This window comes from Leuciscus leuciscus (assembly GCF_965113295.1).
Source record: "Leuciscus leuciscus genome assembly, chromosome: 19".
NCBI classification, from domain to species: Eukaryota; Metazoa; Chordata; class Actinopteri; order Cypriniformes; family Leuciscidae; genus Leuciscus; species Leuciscus leuciscus.
In genome coordinates this window covers 25,434,675-25,460,866 of record NC_138743.1, presented here as the reverse complement: position 1 = coordinate 25,460,866, position 26,192 = coordinate 25,434,675, and the positions used below count along the sequence as shown (strand labels likewise).

Sequence of the window (26,192 nt, the reverse complement as noted above, 5' to 3'; positions counted from 1 at the left end):
TGAAAGACCTGCAAATGTGCAAGAAACATTAGATATGTGCAACAATGTGCAAGAAACAGTCCTCATAAAACAATTAGGCTATTGGGGAAAGCTTGATGGACAGTCTCGACAGGATGTTGAAGTCAAAGAAAAATGTTTTTTTTTATTGTTTTTCATCAGAAAAAAAATCATTTTTGATTAAATGTTCACAGTACGACTGTGTATATATATATATATATATATATATATATATATATATATATATATAAAAAGAAAAGTGTTTTGTCTTCTCAATCTTTCATCAGAATGCAAAAACAATTTTTTTTTCTCTGAAAGAACCTTCCTTTTCCACATACATCACAAATGGGCAACTTCATAATGTTTACCAACAGCCAAATATCTATTGTGGCTATAGTTTAGTATGTTCACCAACAGCTATTTAGGCTACTTCGTAATGTTTACCAATGCCAAATAGCTATTGTGGCTAGTTTATAATCTTCTTTAATAGATCGGCTAGTATTCAGGCTACTTTGTAATGTTTACAATTGCCCAAATAGCTATTTTAGCTAGTTTAAAATGTTCACTAATAGCCAATTAGCAATACAGTTTATATTGTTGACCAATAGCTATATATGGGCTACTAAATAATGTTTACCATTAGCCAAACAGCTAATGTGTCTAGTTTTGTTCATCAATTGCAAAATAGCTATTTAGGCATTGTTATTTAGTAAACTTTAAGCTCTATCTAACCTAAGCTCTATGTAATTCTAAACTCTTCTCTTGTTGACTATTCTGTCTACTCGGAAATGCATTAAACAAAATAAAATGTGTTGCAAACAGCAATTCACATTGACTTCCAATATTTCAAATACTACCTGAAACCATCGATGTACCATGGCATAATAACAGTATTTTTGTCAGAAGGGTAAACACAGCATTGGAAATAGAGTTTTTCAAACCAGTTTAGGTTTTCGGGAACAGACATCATCTGTGGAGTTATTGTGTGACTGTATAGCAGCTGTAGCGAGGTTCTGTACTTAATGTGTACATTAAATGCGAGAGCAGATGTAGCGGTGTTCACTAGGTGTGTAAACAGAGTGGGTGAGCCGCTCTCAGTGTAAAAGTAGCTCAGAGCAGATGGCACGGTTATGGCAGCCAGAGAAGTGAAGTCACAGCAACTTCAAGCAGCAGCTGCCCCTTTCATGCTGAAATATGACCTGCTGCTAAGTTTTTACATTCAGAATCCATACCTGATGCAGTAAAAATGAGATTTCATAGATTTCGGTGTAATGAACAGGGCATTCAAAGCTTGGTGGTCCAGAGAGAAGTGGAGAAGAGGGAGCGGGGTGCATTTACAGACGGTGTGGATGAGTAAACCATGAAGAACATATTGTATGAACAGAATGGCAAACGCAGACATGAAAGAAACATAGAGCTGAGATAGCAGGAGATTATGCTCGTCAACATTGTTGTGGACTGGAGCCAAGGAGGTGGGGTGGCATCTGTGACTAACTTTGAAGTTCGTGTATAAATATGTGTGTGTTTCCCACCAGTTCCTTTGATGTACTGTGTATTACACTGTTTTCTGTGTAACAAAGGGCGTTTCCTCCGAGGTGGCAAGAGAGGCAGTGCCTCCTCAAAAAGACTATGAGAAAATAATCCACAGTAAAAATAAAACAGTGCAGATATTACAAAATATTATACACTATTACAAAATTTGAGCATAAATCACTATTTTTCTAAAGTGACACTGTCCAACAGCGACACCAGTGACTATTAAAAAGAGTAGCCGAACATTAGTTAACAAATAAAATATATTTGTTACTATTTTGGAATAAATGTAAAAATATTGAGAAAACTTGATGATAACTATTCTTTGTTTTAATAAATAGATCAATAATTACATTGTAAATGTAAAAATGCGTCAAGAAAAACTCTGATGACTTTGCCTCCATATTTCAGAACACCACTGTGCGCCACTGGCTTATAATGAGATATGATGGCTCGATTAGATGGTGAATTTTGTAAATAAATAGATAATTGTCTTTATTTCTTGCAACTGCAAATTTATTTCTTGTGATTGTGACATTTATTTTGCCGTTATTGTTTCTTTATTTCCCATCTCATAAGAAAATGTAGCTATTATACTAGTTGCTCATTTTGAATGAATTTATATGATTTAATACAAAAATGCACACACATGAATACATAAATTATTTATTTATTTATAGTAGCTGTTTACATAGACTAGAACCATCACAGAGGCAGGTGTGATTTGTCAGGGAAGTTATTTTGAATGATATCTTTCAGGTAATAGGGACATTTTATGTGTAGAATTCAGAAAAATTGCTTCAAGCACCTTTAAGTAACAGAATTATGCTGTTTTTACAGATTATGTTGGGCAAAGCCTGTTTTACACAACAGTAACGTGTACCCTCTAGTGGTGTAGTCGTATCATTACACTCTTTTTGGAGGCAGTTTAATTTTCTCAGATACTGGACCTGTGAGTCCCATTTACCTCCTGTTGACCTCATAGCATCAGTCCTGTTATTATGACTGTATGTAATCTGGTCCTCTCAGCAACATTTTTATGTTCTTTATGTATCTTAGCTTCTCTCATTAAACACATCATAATTGAGCTTCAGTTAAGAAATGAGATTGTGCCTCCCGATGTTTAAATATTGTGTGGCTACATGGTGTTGAGCTCAAGAAGATCATCTAAGCTCAATAATCAATCTCTGACAGTCGCTGACACAGAGCACCCTGTCTCCATCCCTGCCTAGACAGGCGCCCGTCAGCCACTGTCCTCACTGGTATCGTGGTGTCTTTTAACACAGGATGAGAAAAGATAGGCAAGATGTTTGCTGGAATAATTATCTGCTTCCAGTTATTGCACACTACTGATTTCCCCTGACTCTCAACTGAACCACATCAAATATCACAGTCTTTTTAAAGACTGAAAAATAAGCCCTAATGAATATGTTATTTAATATTCGATGTTTGAGAGCAAAAGGAGTATTTATGTGGAATAATAAATTTGTCCCATATATAAATGTGAAATAATGCTATTTGTCCTGTATTTTACATACACATAATTGAATAAACACATAAGGACGTTGCGATGTCATTGTCATTGACAGCATCTAACTTAGTTTGTATATTTAACTAATATTCACAAGACCACAATTCACAACTTTCAACGACAATGCAAATGTACTGGTGTGTGTATTACTGGACTGCTTGATACTAGCACCCCAATGGTAGAAGTCAAAGCAAAGCTTATGGCTCGATGCTTCTACACTACTTTTAGTACCTCCTCAACACAACACTGGTTTGAAGAATACAAATAATGCACAAGGTCATAATTGCACAGAGAATGTACATATATCCATAATGGATACAAGATATCAGTCTGGTCAACTGATCCCTTCCCTTGTTTCCTCTTTATCTGTCCCCCCCCTCCCCTCCCCCTTGTTTACTGTCATTTTCTACATCTGAAATATAATCTATATAATTTCATCTCTGTATATTCCAGTTTCATACTATCTCTGCTTTCCTTTGTTTCTGCATCTGCTCCTCTGCAGGTACATCCGAACAATGTATCTCGGCATCCAGAGCCGCAGGCAAAAGGAGAACCAGCGACGCTTCTACTGGGCCATGATGTACGAGTATGCTGATGTCAACATGCTCCGTCTACTGGAGACATTTCTGGAAAGCGCTCCACAGCTGGTTCTCCAGCTCTGCATCATGATCCAGAAGAACCGGGCAGAAACACTGCAGTGTAAGGAGTGCCTCAAGGCTCTGTACTGAGACTGCTGACATTTCGTACAGTATTGCTTTTATACATCAGTAGTGAATGTTCTTTGCATGCGTACATTTTACTGGGATCATTTTTAAATCTTGACAAGAAGATAATGACATAATTTATACTTTTCAGTAGATATATTTATTTTATAATTTCAGTAGTTAGAGTGTCAAATTGACTTAATTTGCTTTGCAGTAGTGTTGGACATTTTTCACATGCATTGCACGCTCAATCAACATTTCTTGATTAGAAATGTTGCTGGAAATGCATCTTTAATTTTTTATGAGTGCAACTCAAGACTCCGTATCAACATGATGCATGGCTAAAATTCGCAGTTAGGTTTGTGACAACAAAATATGATCTACTGGATCTCACAGCTTTGTGTTATATTAATACATCAACAAGTCCAGCAACCATCTAGAATGGGTAGCAACCATCTTAATCTTTCAGAAAACCAAGCAAATCATGACAAATCTATAGAGTACATCAGGAAAAAAGGCTGACTTGTGGACGAATCTGACAATCTGAGCCCTCCCTGGCTAAGCCCTTTTAAATGATCAATTGTGTTTGTGGGGAACATGTTTTTTTTCCCCCGCCGTGCAGCTGATAATGTGAGATGTAAGACCATTTCTTACGTGTGAGGTGACAGCACTGCCAGCAGTGTAGATGATTTTATGAACATGAAGTCTGAGCTCAGCAGGATGAATGGTAAACATCTTAGAAAAAAGATACATAGAATAAGCAAGAGGTATGCTTTGGAGAATATAGCTCCATAAATGGTAGGCAGGTGTTATAGAAATGATAAGACAATGAATGATGCTGTTGTACTGTTTATGTTAGGGTGCTTTTCATTAGCATTCCTGGATACAGATAAAGTCATTTATCACAGTACACACACATTGGGTTTGATTTTGTTCTTTTTCCCCCATAATTTACCAAGATTGTAGAATGCGTAAATAACAGACAGATTAATGTACAGTAGATTATTTGTAACTTGGGAAATTTGGAAACTGGAATTCAGAATTTCGTGCAGTTTTATTGTGGTTCTGGATGTTTCTCTATTTATCATGTAAAAATACATATGTACATTACCATTCAAAGGTTTGGGGTCGGTAATGTTTTTAAAAGAAGTTTCTTATGCTCACCAAGGCTGCATTTATTTGATTGTTCTATTGTTTCTAATTTAACATTTATAATTATCGTTTTTTTGTTTATTTAATAATGATTAATACTAAAAATATATATATATATATATAATTATAATAATTACAAATATTAATAAGCAGTGATATTATAGGAACAGCAATAGTATAGCAATGATTCTTTGTATATCTTATAATAACAATAAAAAATGTATTTCTCTCTGTTGTCCAGGTGTGTCAGCGATCGCGTCTCTTCTCTCGCTTTCCTGGGTTCTGGCCTCATACCACAAGCTTCTGCGTGATTCCCGCGACGACCAAAAGAGTATGAGCTACCGGGGAGCGTTGGTGCATCTTCTGTGGCGTTTCTTCACCATTTCTTCTCGGGCGCTATCTTTTGCCCTTTTTGCCTCGGTTTTCCACCTATACTTTGGCATTTTTGTGGTGCTTCACTGGTGTGCCATGGCCTTCTGGGTAATCCACGGAGGCACCGACTTCTGTATGTCCAAGTGGGAGGAGGTGCTATTCAACATGGTGGTCGGCGTAGTCTACGTCTTCTGCTGGTTTAATGTCAAGGAGGGAAGGACCCGATACCGCATGGTGGTTTATTATTCACTGGTGCTGGTGGAAAATACCATCCTTACCGCTCTGTGGTACACCTACAGAGACCCGGTTGCTACCGACTCCTACGCTGCATCCGCCCTCTGCGGCGTCTTCCTGTGCTTTGCCTCCGGAGTGGCCTGCATGGTCTTCTACTACGGGGTCCTGCATCCCATGGGACCCGGGCTGAGGGTGCTGGCCAGTTCCTGCTGTGCTGAGCTGCTCTGGGGTCTCCCGTTACCACCTGAGGCCGAGCCCATGGCTCCCACTCCGGGGCCTCGGGGCTCCCAAGCCACTCCGACCAGGGCTATGGCTTCATGGGACTACAGCGAGCCGGAGGAGGCTGCCACAGACACATGCCTGCCGGTGTTCCAGGTGAGATCCACAGAGCCCACCGATGCGGCGGGCCGGCCCATTCAGCCCGAGGGGCCCCTAATCAAGATTGACATGCCCAGGAAGCGCTATCCGGCTTGGGATGCTCACTTTGTCGACCGACGTTTGCGGCGGACCATAAACATCCTCCAGTACATCAGCCCCAATGCAGTGGGCATCAGGTACAGGGATGGACCCCTCCTCTACGAGCTGCTCCAGTATGAGTCCTCCCTATAAAGGCGCACAATGCCGCTTCTTCTCTACTCTCATGCCCTCTCTGGTTCTCCACTTCCCTTGGTGCTTTTTTCTTCAGAGTTTTTATTTAGTTGTACTCTTGAGCTATAAGAGTGCATCTAAAGTCTAAAAGAGTCTAAACAGAGAATATTCAACATATATTTTGACTAACACAGTGTAGAGTTGCAGAACAAAGAGTCCGAAATACAACATTCCCTTGTTGGGGTTACTATGGTGTGAATGTTCGACTAATGTGTTTGTTTGATGGTGTTTGTGGCCCTGTCACCTCTGACATGTGCATGATGGGAATGATGGAGGAACATAGTCTTTAGCATCCTCATTCTGATTTTGGCTTTTACCATTTTGTGCCTAGGTTTTATCCAAACAGTTGTGATGACAACTGATCTTAAAAGACGGCAAACAAGTTAATATCTAATATCTAGACTCTAAGAAAGCACATTTGATTGTCAGAAAAAGCACACAATGCCCCATTCCATTTCTCTTGTGATTAAGGGGGAAGAGACTTGATTGTTGTCAAATTGCTTTAAAAAATGAACAATCGCTTTTTCGAGTAAAATACAATGATGTCATGTTAAATTTTTGGTGTTGGCCTACCATATAGCACTGCCACTGCTATTTTGATCTTCAAGGGCCTTAATATTTATCTTAACATGTCTTTTCCTATTGAAACTCACTAGTGATGTGATATACAACTTTGTAATCTAATGAAGTTGAATATATTAATATAATTTTTTTTTTTTTTTTTACATATGGCCCACTGTTATATTTTTCAACCCATCTATACTACACGTGAGTGCTCTTTATGAAAGCTAGATTTAATAAATGGGACATATTTCTTTGTATTTATATACACTATCGTTTAAAAGTTTGGGGCCAGTCAGATGTAAAGAGGTTTAAATTGTCACAAAAGATGTATCATGGTTTTCACAAAAATATTAAGCAGCACAACTAACAGTTTTCAACATTGATAATAATGATACATGTTTCTTAAGCACCAAATCAGCATATTTGAATGGTTTCTGAAGGATCTTGTGACACTGAAGACTGGCATAATGATGCTGAAAAAATATATACAAAATATATTATAATAGACAACAGATATTTTCAATTGCAAGAATATTTCACAATATTACTGTTTGAATGTATATGTATTTTTGTATTACATATCAAATAAATGCAGCTTTGGTGCACATATAAGATAATCTTACCGACCACAAACTTTTGAACGGTAGCACATTTTTTTTCTTTTTACATATGGCCCACTGTTATATTTTTTTAAACCCATATATAGTACATGAGAGTGCACTTGTTGAAAGCTAGAAAGAAATAGACATATTCCCTTATATAAGTCCTTCCATACATAAATATAAAGACAAAATAATAAGACTCTGTTAAACATTTTGTTATATAACTTAACTAAAAAAGTGTGATTTAACATGCAATGTACCTGTAAATGAATTGGTTTTGTGCAATGAAAAAATATCAATTAATATGACAAAACTAACCTCAAAGAAATTATTTTTGAGGGTTAGATCATGTAAAAAACGGACATTTAAGGTAACAATTGCAGGTTACAATTTTTACAGTGTTTTAATGAAATGTTTGCAGTGTGTGGTGCTTAATGCTAACCTTTAGTACTCCTCCATCATTCCCTGTACAAAATTGCATTTGTCTGTCCACTTAAACCTTTTCCTCAGCAAAAGGCTAATGGTTTCTTAAAGGGTCAAGAACCTTGACACATTGACATGTGTAAATGGTATACCATTCGCATTCAAAATGTACTATACTCATTTTTTCAATAGAAATCCTTTATTTGAAGTGTGCAATATTTCTGAAGATGTACTATGAAATGATTGGAGAAAAAGGTTGCTTTTGCCTGAATTAAGTTTATACGCCACCATCGAATGCATGCCGAGGTTGCACATATTGAGGATTGACTGGGTTGCCAGGTGCCAACCAATGAATGAGTCTTTCTAAAATGCAAGATAATTAAATTAAACGGTCCATTTTTTGATGTTTTTTTCTTCTTCTTTTTTTTCATTATGCTATATACGGTGCACTCAGAACAAACCTGAGGGTTACCTCTAGAAAAAGCCACTTGTTTACCTCCAATCCCAGATTTCATTGATTCAATTGAGAATGAATGAATTGCTCTGAGGGGGCTGAGGTAATTTTTGTTGTTCCGACACTTAGCATCCAGGCAAGATAAGTGCAGGCATTAACATGGGATGCCAAGTTTCACCGCATGAGCCGCTACAAACCTCATTTGTGCCTGCTGAAATTTTCCCAGCAGACTTCAGATCGGTTGTAACGGACGAGGTGGAGGTTTTTATTTTATTTATTAATTTATAATTTTTTTTGCCAGGGATGGAAAAGAACATGAGGATAGACAATAGCTATCAGTGAGAATGTGCATTCGTGTGTATGTGTGTGTGTGGTTTGTAGGTCTTACCTCTTCAGCTCCATCCTTGGTTGCTGCTCAGACTCCTCCACCCCTCTCATGCGAGTGTTATCTGGGATACTCGAATGCAAAAATTAGGGAAAGATTGCTTTCAAGATAACAACTTAGATTTATAACCTGGCTAAAGGGAATCAGGGATGGGCAGGTGATTTCATGCAAGGAATTCTTATTCCTAAACATCAAAATTCAGTAATCCTCGCAATATCAGGTTTTCAGTTGAAACTATACGAAGCGTTTCCGTTCCCTGTTCCCTGTTCCCTTGCAGTGCCTGTAACAGTCACCGATATTCCAATCCTGTAGGTGCTTGGCACATTGATGCACTGTTGTTTGCTGGGATATCACCAACCCTGTTATGTTATGATGTGTACGGCTACTTTAACTTGTTTTTACGGTTGTGTAACTCGGCTGCCTGGCATCCCATGATACGTTCATAGTCCAATTACAGAATCGGTTTCTACTAACGCACTTGAGGTAAGACAGACCAGGTGATATTTTCAACTACACTGTGATATTTCCTTCTATTATTCCACTTGCGCATTAGCATGATGTGTAGTGACCAACATTGCCACGTTTGAGCAGATATAAAGGGAGGGATTTGAAACAAATCCAACCCCCGTACAGCACACGTATAATTCCGAATTGGTTCGTTTTAGATTACCGCCTTACTAGTCAAAGAAGTTACACATCAGATTAGTCGATGTTAAAGTCATGCCTCCACTTGTACATGTCTAGTGTGGGGTGGGTGAGTGGGACCAGTCTCTAATATCTAATTCTTTGTGGTGCCTTGTCTTTTTGGGTGCTTCTGTATAGCCATGGCAGCCAGTGCAGCAAACAACAATGCCAGTGTCTCTATCTCCATTCAAATTTCACTCAGTACTGTAATGAGACAGTCAATTTTGTCCCATACATGCGCAGGAAGTGCTGTCTGGGTAAATCTTTGCTAAACGAAATGATCTGCATATTATGTCTGAAAGGCAATACTTAACATCTACTAGGCCTAATGTTGGGTTTTACACTTTTCCTGAAAAAGAGCGGCTCCATTCAATCATTTACAAGGGTTTTATGAGCAGATGCGAAAAAGGAATGAGGTTTGTTTGGGTACTAAATGACAGTTATGATGAAGTTAGCAATTTCTTTAATGATTGTTAATGTACTTCTGTCTATGCCTTCCTCTGTCTTGCAAAACGAATGAGCTGTAGTGCCAACAAGTTAATCTTTTCTCTCTGTCGTTTGTCTTGTGAACAAAAATGTCTAGCCAAATGGATTTATGCCTGCAAAAAAAAAAAAAAAAAAAAAAAAGAAGTAAAAAAAAGAACAAAATGTGTGTAGACCAATAAGAATAGAAAAAGTGGGGTACATAAATATGGTGCTCACTGGATCGAATATTTCAACTTAAATCTGAGATGGCATTGGACACATTTTTAAAGGCCTCTAGTGGTGAACCATCTTCAGACTGCTTCTACATCCTTTGGATTTTTAGCATGACCACAAAATGCATCCTATGGTGACCCCTCCAACACACTTGCATGTTTTCTTCAATGCAACGTCCCACCCATCGCTCCAGGGTTCTCAAAGAGCATCTATGGTCATCAAATCCAGTTCTGTACAGTGGTTCTGCAATGATTGGTATTGAAAAAGAGCCAAATGTTCTGATGACAAAACGACCACAAAACGGTGCATTTTTGTTTCTTGACCTGGTGCTTATCAACATATTCTTAAGGTGCTACCACACATGTGGACTGCAGGACCCCTGTTGTGGCTCACTAAGCAAGGCCACCGTCCGATAGACCTGCCTCTTTAAGCTCACGGACACTTTCCTCTCTGGAAGAACAAGCACCTCAACACAGTTTACAGCCAAACATCTCTCTTTGAAATATGGTGCCATGTATTATGTTTCAACCTGCACAAAGAAGCATTGGTGCAGCAAATATCTTAATTTTTTACTTCTTCCCCAAATTTCTGTTCATTTTTATGTATATTTGTTTTAAAAAATGTTTAGGTGTTTAAAATATGCACTAGGATTTCTCGTAAGTGAAAAAAAGATGAAAATGCATCATTTTGACATTCATCCAGGCCTAAAAGTACTTCTGATAAAAAGGGATCGCTAAACATATAAGGTGATTGCCGTGCTGTATATTCCTGTCATCTCTATGTCCTAAACTTATGTGTATTTCTTCTGTTATTGTAGAGTTGGCTGTATATTTTGTTGGAAAATAATCTTATGATTGATTATGGTTGTCAGATGAATTGCTGCTGATTTTTAGAGTTGTTATCCATGCTGTTGGAGACGGGTAAATCACCTGCCAAACAGATTGTGTTAGATCGTCATTGTATTTCTCACATGGGGTATTAAAGAAATAAGGCACAACATTATAAGCAAATTCTTTGCTACTATCTGTAACGTTTCTTTTTTCTTAACTGACTGTACTCATTACTTATGTTGGAAAAAAAAAAGATTTATTTGATGTTGTCAAATACAAATGAAAGTAAATTGTTTTGTTTGATTGCCATTATTTGAGAACAAAAACTGATGTCTAGTAATGCATTAGACCTTATTTTTGGGGAACATGTTACTAATACTGACAACATGGTGCTATGGTTGTTTTTGTAAACCTTAGTTTTTAGGTGAAAAAGGGAATATATTGGGAAAAAAGAATATGTTGAGCCTTACTGTAGATCTATATATGAGACTGTTCATCACTGAAGACTGGAAACATAATTATAGTATTTGAAAGTTAGTACATATATACAAAATTGTATGCTTTACGTTCATGCACAATTTGCCCAATGACAGATAAAAGTGGTAATATACTAATGTATATGTTCAGATGTGTATGTGAATGTATACTGATATGATAGAGATAGATTTCCCAGATTAACAAATTGTTGTTTAATAAAGATATTACGTTATTATAATTCGTTTTTATCATCAAATTGCTTCAGTTGAATTACGGTGAAGAAAATTTACTGAGTTATAAAGCCCTGTAATTTATTCGGAATACTCTTATTCATAACTTATTTATATATCTAAGCATGTAACCACATGTTCAGGACTATGGGATGCGATTTAACAATAATAACAATATAGTAATGTTATTTTGGAGGTGGTTATAATAGATAGAATATCAATAGACTAAAATTATTTGCTGTGGTGAATTTTGCATACATCTATTAATAAAAACATGCCACTTTATATATAATTTAAACAATCATTTTTAGCTGTTTTGGCATTTTAATTAAGTTATATTGTTTGAATTATATTATTTAAGTAATGTTGTGGCCCTTTAAGAAGTTTGCTGAGGCCCCCTAGTGGACCCCATCCCTTTCTGGCCCCAGAGCTACTGGACTAGATACAGCGTTACTATTAGGTTGCAGTTGTAGTTAAAGACAACGCACCACCTAAAACGCCATAAAGTGGCCTAAACTATTTTTTATTTTTTTTAGGGTTAATGAATAATACCATAGACATTTAGTTTGTAGTTTCATGTTTTGATGAGGTTTTCTGTTTGTCTCGCAAAGCACTGTGGGTAGACGCCCTACGCCCAAAATGGCGGCAGGATTGAAAAGTTTGCTGCTGTTTTTGTTTTATTTTATAATATTTGGTCGGTCTCTGTCCCCTTTTGAATAAATCCCTATTTTTACCAGGCTAAAGAAGGTTAGTCGTTTATTTCCGATCCCCGAGCACGTGATTTGGATCGTTGGTTTGTTTAGTTTAGATCGGTAAAGCGCCGCCGTTGACGTGTATGAGGCAGATGGCACTGAACTTGTGGACATCACTGCATCTAATACAGTTAAAATGAAGAGCATTTGTACATAGAGATGGAGGATGATGTAAAGAAAGTGAAAAAGGTAAGTTAACATTGTAATGTTACGAGAGTTTACACGTGTATGATCAGCAAAACTGGACTAGTAGCTGAAAAGTGTTGACCTAACCACGGTTTAACAGCTGCAATAAAGCTCTTCAGCCTCTTAAAAACAGGCATTTTTTTAATGACGTTAACGTTACCTCTTCTGATATTAAGAAGTGGCCCTACCAGTTCTCTCGTGACCGGACTGTAAATTGCTGGCGTTTTAGGTTAGTCGTGGTACACAGACCCAAGATAAACACTGAGACTGCGATTTCACTGCATTTGTGACAAAAATCTGTCATTCTTCTGAGTTTCTTCATGGCTTTTTAGTACCGCACTCTTACCTCTGTCTGAGATTTACAGAGCCCCCCTATGGCCACGTAGAAAAATATTTGAGATGTGATTATCTGGTCCGTCATTTTCTAATCTGTAACGTACTCTGTTTGTAAAAATTCTTTGTAATCTGTACAATCTGTTGCTACTCACGAGTTCATAAACTGCACCCACAGATTTACAGCATGGTCATGTTGTTTAGAAACTGATTTCTTTAACGCATATGATCCTAAAATAATATAGATTTGCCGTGTAATATAAAATAAACAAACTCCCCAGCATACAGTACGTGATGTGATGTCACCAAAAACTAACTTACAAACAAGACACTAAAGTTCGACAAAAAATATTCTTAGATCCTTGGCAAAATAATATAGATCTTAAGCCTAATGTTGTAAATCTAGTATTATAAGAATATATATATGTAGCTTATATGTGTATGTGTAGCCTATATATGTGTGTGTGCACGCTGTCAAATTGTCAAAAGTTTGTGTTTACATAATATATGTGTGTGTGTATATACATGCACACAGATATATAAATATGATTATATACACACATACTATGTAAACTTTTGTTAGATGCGATTAATCGATTTGACAGCAAAAATGTGTGTTTGCATATATATATAAATCAACAAAATAATTGTCTAAATATTATGTATATAATATTTTTAGTAGTTTTAACATCTAGCCTATGTTTAATAAACTATTATTGTTTTATAATTCATCCCATATTAATTAGCCCTATTTAGTGAGCAGTTTTCTAAATTAAGGGAATGACTCTACAAATCTGTTTGTCAATCTCTGAGTGCAAATCACAAAATCGAAGGTACAGTCTTTACAAATTTGATAATGAGGAAACCATTTATAAACTGGGAGCACAGATTATTGGACCTGAAAAAATCTCTGGCTCTATTGGATCTCATCCATCCGATGATTCATTTAATAAGCTTACAGTAACGGCGTTATCTGATGTGAGGAATGGCAGGATCACAGACAGGGTTTTTTTCATGATGTGACCTTTCCTATCCTATCAGCGTTGTATGGTAGGGGAGGTGTTTCCATGCCGAGCTCAGACTTTCCTCCTCATACGCAGGGGAGAATGGAGGGCTGGGCTCTCCAAAGATTCAGACAGGATGTGACGCCCCCTGTGTCTGCCTCTTAATCACCACTGTTTCTTCCCCTCAGTCAGAGAGGCCCACACAACATCCAAATAAAGCAAATCATTTGACATCCACTAGAGTTACAGTCCGTTTTGGGATGGGATGTGATGTTGTGTGATCTTTCAGAGGTTTGGATTTTAGGACCTTATATTGAATGTTTTGGTTGTCTGATTGAGCTGAGAGGATAAGTTCCCCCCAGTGGCCACAAGCTGGAGCCATTGAGGCATTTACTGTCAAAGTCAGTGTAAAAGAAAAACTATAGATGGGTGTGTTTGGCCTCTTTGTTTTCATTAATAGCCATTTGGAAACCTACTGCAGATCCACAATTAGAGTATGTAATAGTTGTATAATTGAAATGTTGGTTTGTAAACCAAGAAACATGCATTTTATAATAGGCCTAAGTATTCAATTTTTTGTTACCAATTGCTAATGTAAACACCAGCAAGACACACGTACTGATACAAACCGTTTTTGTAAAACCTAAAATAGACAAACATCAAACTTCTATAGTATCATTCATGTTTGCATATGCACTACTGTTCAAAAGTTTGGAGTCTGTAAGATTATTTTAATGTTTTTCAGAAAAGTATTATGCTAACCAAGGCTGCATTTTATTTGATCAAAAATAGAGTATGAAGTATTATTACAATTTAAAAGAGCTATTTTTCAATTTTAATCTGTTTTAAAATATAATTTAATCCTGGTATGGCAAAGCTGAATTTTCAGTAGCCATAACTCTTCAGTGTCACATGATCCTCAAACATTTCTTACCAGCTATGTTGTTTGCCGTATCGATGTTGAAATCAGTTGCTGCTTAATTTTTTGTGTGGAAACCATGAACCAGGATTTTTTGTTGAATAGAAAGTTCAAAAGAACAGCATTTATTTGAAATAGAAAACTTACGTAGCATTACAAATGTCTTACTCTTTAACTGTAACTTTGGATCAATTTAGTCATGAAAACAAATCTTACTGACGCAAACTTTTGAACAGCAGACAGTGTATGTCTTTTTAATCCAGGTGAGGATCACCTGTGCACCTTGTTTCCTGAAATTTCATCAGGACACCGACTCATGAAATGTTGATGTTCCTGTAGTGTCTCCTTCCTTGGCTGTTCAATAATTTAGTAAGTGAGAGAATTAGGCTTGTCTCAAACAGAATATGTCTTGGATTTATTGATGAAAACAGACATGAGAATATCCCTGTCTGCATGGAATGTTTTTGAATACCTTATATATAAGGGCTCCTCCACCTTGTTCAGGCCAAAGACCCCTTGGTGGATATTAAAATGGAGCCAGGGCCCCTGTTAAATACTGTATTTGCCTTGCCTGTTTAAAAATTCTTATGACCATATTATGTATTTGTATTTAAGACATTAAATCTTCATTTAGTGTCAAGACCCATATATTATTATTTTACAAAATTCATCATAATGTGAAATTTGGCTTTACCTTTAATAGACTTTTAGACTGTATTATTAGACTCTGAATGGCATAATTATTTTTGGCAGTTCCTTTTTATTACTTCCTACCCAGCATAGTGTTTTGAACCTAAATAATTAAATTCCATATCCATGTTAATATCCATTTATGCCATAATTAGAGAGAAACTTATTGCAGGGACGACAGTTTCACGTACCTTTTTAAAGTTTGTTTGAGTGTTCACAGGAAATGGCGGTTTCTGCTCTTCCTGATTGCATGAACTATAGCTTAAGTCAGAACGTGAGCGTTTGTGTGTGGGGACACGCGTGTGTGTCGTGGGGTGTGGTTTCTCTCGCTTCTTTGAGGGAGTTGGCCCCGATCTCATTTGTCACTAGCCACATGCAACCTGTTTTGAGAGCAGCATGCAACAGTAGTCACCTGTTGTAGAAGACAGCTGTCGCACGTCGCCCGTTTCCAATCGTGTCGTCGTAGTGGCTGGTCATGGAGACAGAGGTAGGGCTCGCAGAAATCATGTTACTTTTCTGAAACGTAATTTCAATGTACAGTTTACCATTACAAATCCTCAGACTTTGAAAAACAATGTGGTTGCTTAAACATTCGGTCCGCCTCCAGTTTTCAGCCTTAACTACTTTCAAGAGACTTTTCTGTTGGATAGCAAGAAGCTGACATTAGTGGTTGGGTTTACCACAGATTAAATAGCAGTCTTTTTCCATGGATGTCGATGTCATTATGCTTTGCAAAGGTGTATGGTTTCATAAAAGCCCTCAAGCCAATGTAGTGCCAAGACTAGTTGGTTATGTTATTTTTTTTTTTTAAGCCAATAGTTTATTTAATTTGGAAGGACAGCATGTCAATGCATATATTTCACTGATTATACTGAATGTTTTAATGTATAATATATTTTGTTGAGTCAGCGCAACTGACACTTCCATGTAGTTTGATGTACTGGCAGGCTTGGGATGGTTTTAATAACGGTTGCCCCATCAGTCCAGATCACAGAATTCAAAGATGTTGTGGAAATCCAGTATATAAATGTGAAGTGTATACAATACATTAGCTAAAGTAATTTTGGCATAGCAAGCCACTGACCAAACGCATGGAATTATGGTCTCACTGAAAAAGCTCTTGTGTTTTTGACTTCCTCTGGTCGTGGTGTGATTTCCTCTTTCTCTCTTTCTGCAGCCAGGTATTGTGTCTCCATTCAAGCGAGTGTTTCTGAAAGGAGAGAAGGGGAGAGATAAGAAGGCTCTAGAGAAGTCCACTGAGCGCAGGGCCCTCCACACCTTCTCCCTCTCTCTCCCGGACCACCGTATCGACCCAGACATTCTGCTCAATGACTACATTGAGAAGGAAGTTAAGGTATCATTCGCCTTCTAATTTAGGTTTTTCTGTTATGTGCTTATATTTTATTGTTTTGATTTGGGTAAAAAAAAGCCAAATCAACAACAACTCCTGAAACTGTACTGGTAAGATTGCAGACAGCTAGAAAAATTTAATAAAAATGGGAAATGCAAATAAATGCTGCTTAACAAATAGTCATGCATAGTTAACATATCAAATTGAAAATTTCGGAGAATAAAAACCTCTCATATCTTTTGTTGCTGATTTCAAATGTGATTCGTCCAAGCAAAATCAAGAGCATGCGAAATTAACTCATCGCTCGATTACCCTTATATTCTTCTCCTGAATTCAAGCTCTTCATTTGACAGTAATTGCCACAATAGAGGGTATGCGCGTGACATCACGGTCGGCCGGAGGGACTGCAGTTACGCCCACTGAGTGGCAGAAAGTCTGAGCGGCAGCATTGGTTTTTGGCGTGAATGCTGCGAAAACATACAAAACACATCTAAAACGGGAAAGAGCTTTGTGACTATACAACTAGATTTGACATGAAATCTGAAGTATATTTTTACAGACTGTCGAAAGCTACAGAACAGATAAGCAAATGGATCGCTGGAATTCATAAACAACTGGACTACAGCCAGCGAAAGGTGGATTTGCAGTTATTTTGTCAATATGCTGAATTTAGGGGTAAAATCATACCCTATATATTGTATTGTTATATATTGTATTTACTACTCATCAATTTAATATTTACCGTCTTATATTCTGCATGGATGTTTTTAAATAAACACTGAAAAACAATACTATTAGTTTTAGGGCTGGACGAAATGATGATATATGTATATAACACTGATATGAGTGATCACCCAGATATTGTATTTATATAAAGCGCTCGCATGCAAATTTGCTTTATGTATTTCCCTGGCGTTGAAATCAAGGACATATAAATGTCAGGAAACACGATTCCTGGCTGCATGTCAGTATCCATGGATCACTGGATCTTCGGTAAGTTGTAAGGAACACTATATCGAGTCCAACCTTTAGTTTAAACTGATAATCGTTTGTTTTACTCGCGTTTTCGCAGTTTCCCCTATTAAACCAGTCACGCAGCAGCTCTTTTGCAACTCTAGTCCGGCTGAGGGGGTGTGTTCCGGCGGGAAAGTGACGTCAATGCATACCCTCTATATACTTCCTAAGTAATTGATATCACAACTCTGGATCACATCCTGCAGCATTTTGTTATTATTATCAAATCTCCACCTAGTCAACATGTGGCGTCTCCCAGGGTTGGGTTCTCGGCCTGCTTCTATTTGCTTTGTAAAGTGATCTTGTGTTCTAGAAAGGCGCTATACCATTATTGTTGTTATTACTGTTGTAGTATCTGGGACAGCTGACCTCAGTTCCTGGATATCTGAATCCCTCCAGTCGCACAGAAGTTCTGCAGCTTATTGACAATGCCAGGGTAAGCGAGACAGGCAGAGACTGTGCCTTATTTTGCAATGTAAAGAGAGAAATTCCCATATTGCTTCTCTTATGTCTTTTGCAGAAGTCTCATCAGTTGGCAGGGCAGCTGACATCAGAGCAGGATGCTGTTGTCAGTCTGTCAGCATACAACGTGAAGCTCGTGTGGCGTGACGGAGAGGACATCATTCTTCGCGTACCCATCCACGACATTGCGGCTGTGTCATACATCAGAGACGACTCACTCCACCTCGTGGTGCTAAAAACAGGTACACGGTCTTGTAGTCAACCAACGAGCATTACACCAAAACTAAACAAATCAGAACACAGAAATTATGACTATTGTTGGGCTAAGGATAATGTGTGAAAAATAAGCTTAGTTTTTTCCTTACCGTTTTTGTTTGCAGCTCAGGAGCCCGGTGGGTCCCCATGTCATAGTACAGAGATGTCAAAGTCTCCCACTCTAAGCTCTCTGTCAGAGAGCGGGGCTGTGCTTGTGGAGGTGTGCTGTCTGCTTGTCCTGGCTGTTGACAACAAGGTTGGTTTTAGTCATTTAAAGCTACAATATGTAATTTCTTTCGCCGCTAGTTGTCGCTAACCTCTTACAATAACAAAGGCGTAGGTTGATGATGCATAAGCGGAATTATGGAACTTGTCATCATGCTGATGGATCTAATAATGTTTATGGATGAGTGAACACACTGATGTTTTTAACATGACTGTGGTATGAACAGGTCGCGATTGCTAATGAAAGACAGATATCAGCGCCACATGTGAGTCCCGCGGATATAAAGGAATAAGGACATTTCATTCTACCGAACTAACTTACCCGCAAGTGCTGAATAATATTCACGCAGGTCAGTTTATTTGACAAATTAAACTTGTGAGGTAACGCAGCGCTGTTTCACTTGGTCTACACAATCACACTAAACTGCATTTGAGTGTGTTGAAAGTTATAATGTTATTCTATGTGTTAGTTTATCTGTATGAGACTAGCAGTAAGCTATATCAACATTAGAATAACACACTGATCATATTCTAACATTTCATCATGTTGAGCTATGTAACATTGATTAATTTTAAGTACATTTGCTCACCTGTCTAATCTAGTACACGCAAGAGCAGGGTCTCTGTCAAGTTGGAAGTTAGTCACGGACGTGGAGCTCTCGGCATCTCGAAAACGCCACGCTGATATTGATCCTCATTTTACTTCTCCTTTTGTCCCAAAGTCTGCTTGCCATGGTCCATAATGTTTGAAAGAAACAACAACAGCGTGAGCGTACCGCTAGATGTAACGCAGTTGTCCACGTCTGTGGCCATGGTTACTATGGCAGTACTTGCGGAAAATAGGGATAACGCGGATATTACATCATTGATAGGCGACAATGACCAGGGATGAGCCATTATTTAAAATCGAAATTTCTCTGAAATTAGAAATCTTTGGGAACTTTTGGGATATTGTAAGCACACAACTGCAGGAAATATATCACACTGTGCAAATTTTATATTTTATTACAAAAATCTTACATATTGTACCTTTAAAGGACACCTATTATGCACCTATTGTTTTTTTACCTTACCTTTAGTGTGTAATATAGCTGTTTGTGCATGTAAATGAGCTGCAAAGTTACAAAGCACAAAGTCCATGCCAAAAGGGAGTGAATCACTCCAATAGAAAGCACTTATCTGAAACTCTCGTTTTTAGTCCTGCCATTATTTCCGTGACTTAGCTACGTCACCATGTTACACATTTGCGCAATGTCCGCCTACTGGCTGCTTTGCCCCACCCTCAAATGATTCTGCTATCTTGAGGCGATGCTGTTTTTATTTTCAGCTGCTTATGAAGCCTCAGCTTAAGCTGAAACCCGATTATGGTAAGGGACATTACCATTTCCAACACACACTCTAAGCAGTGGACTAATCACAACAGACTTGGCCAGATGACCAATCAAAGCAGACAGGGCTTTTTGGAAAGGCTGTTTTAAACAGACCAAAACTAAAACAGAGTGTTTCAGGCAGAGGGTGAAAAGAGGTGCTGCAGCAATGTACAGTATGAGAAAAAATGGTTGTTGTTTTTACTTTAAATCATGTAAATGTATTCAAGCTGACTAAATTATTCTAAATTCTTAACATTTAAATGAGCTTAATATGTGCACTTTAAAAGGGCCTTATTTTTATTTGAGAACAAAGTGCTTAAAGGGATAGCTCACCCAAAAATGAAAATGCTATCATCTTTTACTCACCCTCAAGTTGTTCCAAACCTGTATGTGTTTCTATCTTCTGCTGAACACAAAAGAAGATATTTTGAAGAGTGTGGGTAACCAAATAGTTGATGGATCCCATTGACTTCCACAGTATTTTATTCCATGCTATGGAAGTCAGTGGGGTCCCATGAACTCTTTGGTTACCGGAATTCTTCAAAATATCTTCTTTTCTTCATGAGGAAAATAATTTTATAACAGAATTTTCAGTTTTGGGTGAACTATCGCTTTAACATCTGGTTTAACTTGCTTTGATAAACCATACAGAATTCAGTTTTTGGTTAAACAGTAGGCCTATCTTTCAAGGCCGTTTATCGCAAAAACTACAGATTTTCTGAAGGTTGTTTTCTATATGTTACCTCAAATCAATAAAACAGCAGTGGTCTAATTATCCTGAGCTCTTGTTTTGCAGGCTGCAGCAGAGGAGCTCTGTCTTCTACTCAGTCAAGTCTTCCAGATCGTCTACACAGAGTCTACCATTGACTTCCTGGACAGGGCCATCTTTGATGGAGCCACAACACCCACCAGGCATCTCTCAATCTACAGCGGTGAGTGAGCAACAGCTTCATCATTTTGGGATTTTCCAGTAAATTTGTTCTTGCCCAAAACCACACACCACAGTCAGTTTCACATCACTATTATTTCATCTGGGCCATATTTATATTTCCTGGAGCTTAGTCTGTGAAATATTGACCTTGTAGCAAAATGAAATAATTCTAAATATTTCCTATGTTTTGTCCAATAAAAGAGGACTCCTCGAGCAAAGATGTCAAAGAAGTGTTTGAGACCGAGGCAAGCACATTGTGAGTATTGCTTCAACTGTTCTCTGCGGTAATGTGCTACTTTTTCTGTTGAATTGAGCAATCATGTTTTTGTCCAATCTCAGTTCGTTCCAGAGTTCTCTAGAGGCGGGGCACTCCTCTAGCCCCTCCCCCTCCTCCACCCCGGCCTCACCACAAACCAAAACAGCCAGTGAGAGCGAACTGAGCACAACAGCTGCTGAACTGCTACAAGACTACATGACCACAGTGAGTGTATAAAAGTACACCTGGATGTCTGTTGTTAGTTTCTCTATCTTCAGAGTTCTCGCATATTAAATGTTGAGTTTTTACACTGTTGTTTTCCTGTCATCCTCTGCAACAGTTGAGGACGAAGCTGTCGTCTCAGGAGATCCAGCAGTTTGCCACACTGTTACACGAGTACAGAAACGGAGCCTCCATCCATGAGTTCTGTATCAACCTGCGTCAGCTTTATGGAGACAGCAGAAAGTTCCTCCTCCTTGGTTAGTTACATGCTGGGCTGTACAATTGGTCTTTTAGTGTTTTTTTAATTTGTTTTTAAATGAAAATTAGAAGTGTTGCTTTGGCAGGAAATTTAAGTTTAAAGCTATGTTGAAAAATACACATAAATAGAAATATTTAAAACAAAAAATTTACTTAATAAAACGTTCAAATTAAAATAACTGAAAATATGAATCAGAAGCTTAATTCAAAATAATAGATTAATAAATGCTCTAATCAAACTGAACAAATACTATATTTAGTATATATATATAATCCTAAAATAACACTGGTTAAAAGGCCTTTTGCTACTTCCTCATAGTAGGTATAGACGACTAGCGTTTTATTTAAAGTGAAATCAAAGAAGTCAATTCATATTATTCATCTTAAAAAAAAATCTCTGAGGTTCACTTATAAGAATATATTTTTTAATTGTATTAATAAAATAAAAAAAGTAGTATAAAATGTCACGATTTGGATTTTCCACCCTCTCGCTGACACTTACACCGTGTCCTAACTACACGCGGCGCGCGATAAAAGGTATCTTTTCCATGTTAACCAGAGTTTTTGTCCTAACCAGCCGCGACGGCGACACGCGACGATTCTATTTTAGAAACGGTTTCTATTTTTCTGCAACATCGCAGCTGGAACAACAAACACAAAGTGTGGCAATGATAAGTGCGGTACTGTTTATGTGCTTTATTTAATGTTAAAAGCGTGTAATGTGACTTTGAATATCATTTAGTGCTCCAGCTTTGTAGCTGTAAAAGCAACAATGGATAATTCACCTCAGATCTTGAAATTAGTAGTAATTTAGTAACTCAGTAGCCTATGTATTTGAATAATGTTTAAATGGTGTAATATTTGTGAATTTGATTATGTAGCCTACTTATCCATTTTCTTGCGATTGCCATCAAGATTACTCTGGTGATGTGCACTTGACGCGAGAGCCCGCCCACATGCTGTTCTGATTGGCTGTGGGTTTTGATTGATTTTTACGCATTTCGCAGTCGCGTCGCGTCTAGTGTGGACAGACAAATTATTTGTTGCGTGAATCTTATCGCATCGCATTAGGACACGGTATTATAATTAAATATTTTTTTGCTGCTGTGTCTTTAAGACTTATATGTGAGCGTTAAATTTATATATAAAATGAATAACAACCAATAGTTTGTGAGTTTGCTGTCATGTCCAATTTTGTTGCCGCTTCTCCATCCTTCAATAACAGCTTCTTTCAGGTTCAAATGATTCATTCTGAAATTTACATCACAAATTAAGGTCAGACTGTCATTGTCAGGGATTTACTTCCCAGAAAATAAACCGCTTCTTGTACAGTTCTGAAACTTACAGAATGTCTAAATAGTACAAGCTCCCATCAAGACTTACATTTTTTCTTATGCACCGGTGTTGTAGAATCTCTTCATTTGTCAAATCTATTCCTCTTTTCTTTACTCCAGGATTGCGGCCTTTCATTCCTGAGAAGGACAGCCAGCACTTTGAGAACTTTTTGGAAACCATCGGCGTGAAGGACGGCCGCGGCATCATAACGGACAGCTTTGGCCGCTACAAACGCACAACGAGCTCTGCGTCAGACTCCACCACCAATGGAAACGGAGCTGCAGGCGGGTCAGATGAGGGAACGGCAACCTCTGAGGGCGACGAATGGGACCGTATGATTTCAGACATAAGCAATGACATTGAAGCGCTAGGAAGCAGCATGGACCAGGACGGTGTGTCGTCTTGATGTCACGGCACTCGGTCAGTGTGCTTTAGCCAATCACCACTTGAGATAATCACATGGGCCGTTGGTCCGGTTTGCTGTCCATCAAATCTGACAATGCTGGAGTTTGGATACTGTATGGATACTACTTCCTGGCTATCATTCTTATTTTTATATGTTGTGCCATATTAACACAATTGTGATTTTCAAGACCTGTGATAGAAGGATCGTCTTTTGCTGTGGACAGCAGTTTCGTTCCTCTGGGATGTTTATTGGCAGTATCTGCTACCACTAATGAGAAACCTTGTTTCTGGTAGATGTTGCTCTTTCACACTGATCTGAGACCAGTTTGTTAGTATCTCATTTAATAGTAAGGTGACTTCTGATCAGTGTGAAGAGGTTCATTCTACCTGGAGTGTGGAGCATTGCCTAGTGGCCTTCCTAAACTGTGTTCTGGATTGCCTTATGTGTGTCGTAACCTGATGGAAGTGAAGTGCAGTATATTTCCTCCTGCACTGAAGTGCTAATCAAAACTTGACCCTTTTACACCTTTATATTATCTGGTCGATGTTTGTTTTTCCTCTAACATATATTTTTCACTTCTTTTATATTTTCTTTCAGCCAGGATTGGTTTTAATTACCCAGTTATTATCATGTGGGTTTCTTCAGGTAGGAAATGTAGCACTATATATGTTTGGTTTTTATTGAAAACCTGGAAAAATTTGGTTATTAGACAAAGCCAGTTTTCTGGCTGATTGCAATATTCAGTACCCTGCATTACATTCACGTCCCGTCAATCATTGTATCCTCCTCAGTTTTCGGTAATCTAACATTGTGCCTTGCAGGATCACTGATTGTATCATCCAACAGGGATGCAAGTACTATTCTGTAATCTGTACAGAATGTGACTGAAGTATGAATTTATTAAAAAGTGCAACACTTACATAATCATTTATTGCTTTTTGTCTCATTTGAGCAACTACCAGAGGGGTTATTTTACTCCAGGATTGCGGCCTTTCATTCCGGAGAAGGACAGCCAGCACTTTGAGAACTTTTCGGAAACCATCGGCGTGAAGGACGGCTGCGGCATCATAACGGACAGCGTTGGCCTAGCCTACCAACTACCAGAAGGGGTATTTCACACGAACGAATGGATTTACCTGCTTACCATAACATTTTACAGTTTTTGTTGGGCTTCTTTTGGAACCTATACTGTGCATTCTCAATTAGGCTTCTTTTAATCTGTTTTTTAACTATTGGTTGAGCAACTTCACTGATTTTAAATCTTAAAAAAACTGATTTGTTATTATGAAGTGTTGCTTTAGAACAGCTCCTTTTTTATGTTTAATATGGAGTAGGAAATAATTTCCACTAAATCAAGAGTTTTGATTGCTGGTGGCTGTGTAACATTGTTGCCAGAAGGGGGCACTCAACATACAGTAGAAATCCAAATTGCCCCTCATTAGCCTTCTGCAAAATTAATAATTTGTTCAGGGAGTTATAAATATCTATTGTACATATAGATAGCTTAAAGTACTTACTCACATTTCAAACTAATGACCAATGAAAACCTTGACAGAAATAGACATTTAAGTAGAATCCCTGACATAAGCATAAGCCTGCTCGATTTATCCAAGTGTGTAGTTATCACGCAACGATAAGGAGGATTAAAAGTGCAACACTGTACTCTCTCTCTCATTAGTTCACTTTTACCTCTGAAACAAGAGGCCATTGCCCTGTAATGACTTTTTTGAGGTTACCTAGTGGGTTAAATTTGAATGGGCTAAACCTGTGCTTTAAATCTGCCTTTTTAATTATTTTGTGCTGGAGTCCTTGCCATAAAAGCAAGAACTGTGTCCTCAAAGACACTGAATGGCATTATCACATGGCTCCAGATCAAGCTTTGACACCCGGTCATAAAATCATATTATTGTTCCTCCCATCTCTCATTGGTGGTCCTTAAAACGACTGTACCAAAAGTTTATTCGAGCAGAAAACGCTTTATTTATAATATGCCTCTTGAATATGAACATGGCTGTTTTTAACATAACTTTGCTCACACAGCACATACTCGTAATTCCAGGGTGCAGGCATCCGTAAGACCCTCGTTCCTCGCTGTAGCCAAAAAGAGCTGCTGTAGGGGCACACAAAAGGGTGTCAAAGGTCAGTATCCTGATCCAGAGATAACAAGGAGCTGGGAGCATATGTCATGTTAGATGTCATTACAGCAAGATCGCTGCATTGGAGACAATAGCACAGAGAGACTCCATCTCTCATTTGGGCTAACATTGTTTGGCGAATGGTGGAAGGGAATAGCTCTAAAACGGCAGCTGTCTTGTTAGTTTATGAAGGCAGAACAGAGTGAACCTGTGTCCGCCTACTTTTTCAGCGGCCTTGTTTCTGGAAGGATTTTTCGAAAAGGATTTTTAAAAGTCTTTGATAAACATTTATACATCATGAAGCAAAACAAACAGCTGCAAGTTGAATCACAAATTTGATACAAACTGAAAATCAGACAAAAAGACAAAGGTACAAGACTGTACTTAACAGCCTTAATGGAGAGAACTACAATCCCATGAAGCATTGCGAATGATATAACCGAATTAAAAACTTCTACATTTTTACATTTAAAGTGATTATATTTAATTTAATTTGTATTTTATTTTATTGTACTTGTGCTTTATTGGAGTGGATGGGCGCTAAAAAGTGTTTGATGCTCGGATTGGTG

The 26,192-nt window shown here is 37.9% G+C and overlaps 2 protein-coding genes across 3 annotated transcripts in view; both read left to right on the top strand.

Moving 5' to 3' along the window:
* The window catches only part of xkr6b (XK, Kell blood group complex subunit-related family, member 6b), a 61,523-nt gene extending 49,921 nt beyond the window's left edge, over nt 1–11,602 (top strand). Inside the window, exons 2-3 of the mRNA XM_082146840.1 lie at nt 3,564–3,760; nt 5,159–11,602. Of these exons, the coding sequence (XP_082002966.1) occupies nt 3,564–3,760; nt 5,159–6,132 (1,171 nt within the window). The 3' untranslated portion in view covers nt 6,133–11,602. The remainder of the gene's footprint in view (nt 1–3,563; nt 3,761–5,158) is intronic.
* Nucleotides 11,603–12,125: 523 nt separating this feature from the next.
* Nucleotides 12,126–24,417, top strand: ccm2 (CCM2 scaffold protein). Of its 2 annotated transcripts, none has more exons than XM_082148700.1 (10): nt 12,126–12,460; nt 16,581–16,757; nt 18,121–18,204; nt 18,289–18,472; nt 18,611–18,741; nt 20,877–21,012; nt 21,213–21,267; nt 21,351–21,492; nt 21,608–21,746; nt 23,202–24,417. In XM_082148700.1, exons 1-10 carry the CDS (start codon nt 12,431–12,433, stop codon nt 23,486–23,488), a joined length of 1,365 nt encoding a protein of 454 aa, XP_082004826.1. In that variant the 5' UTR covers nt 12,126–12,430; the 3' UTR covers nt 23,489–24,417. The 2 variants fall into 2 exon arrangements, with proteins under 2 accessions (XP_082004826.1, XP_082004827.1); XM_082148701.1 differs by lacking the exon at nt 12,126–12,460 and adding an exon at nt 13,533–15,890.
* The last annotated feature ends 1,775 nt before the right edge of the window (nt 24,418–26,192 follow it).

Coding starts and splice junctions, on each gene's coding strand:
- ccm2 (XM_082148700.1), top strand. CDS start 12,431: ATGGAGGATGATGTAAAGAAAGTGAAAAAG. Junction 16,758..18,120: donor ACATTGAGAAGGAAGTTAAG/GTATCATTCGCC, acceptor TTACTGTTGTAG/TATCTGGGACAGCTGACCTC. Junction 18,205..18,288: donor AGCTTATTGACAATGCCAGG/GTAAGCGAGACA, acceptor TGTCTTTTGCAG/AAGTCTCATCAGTTGGCAGG.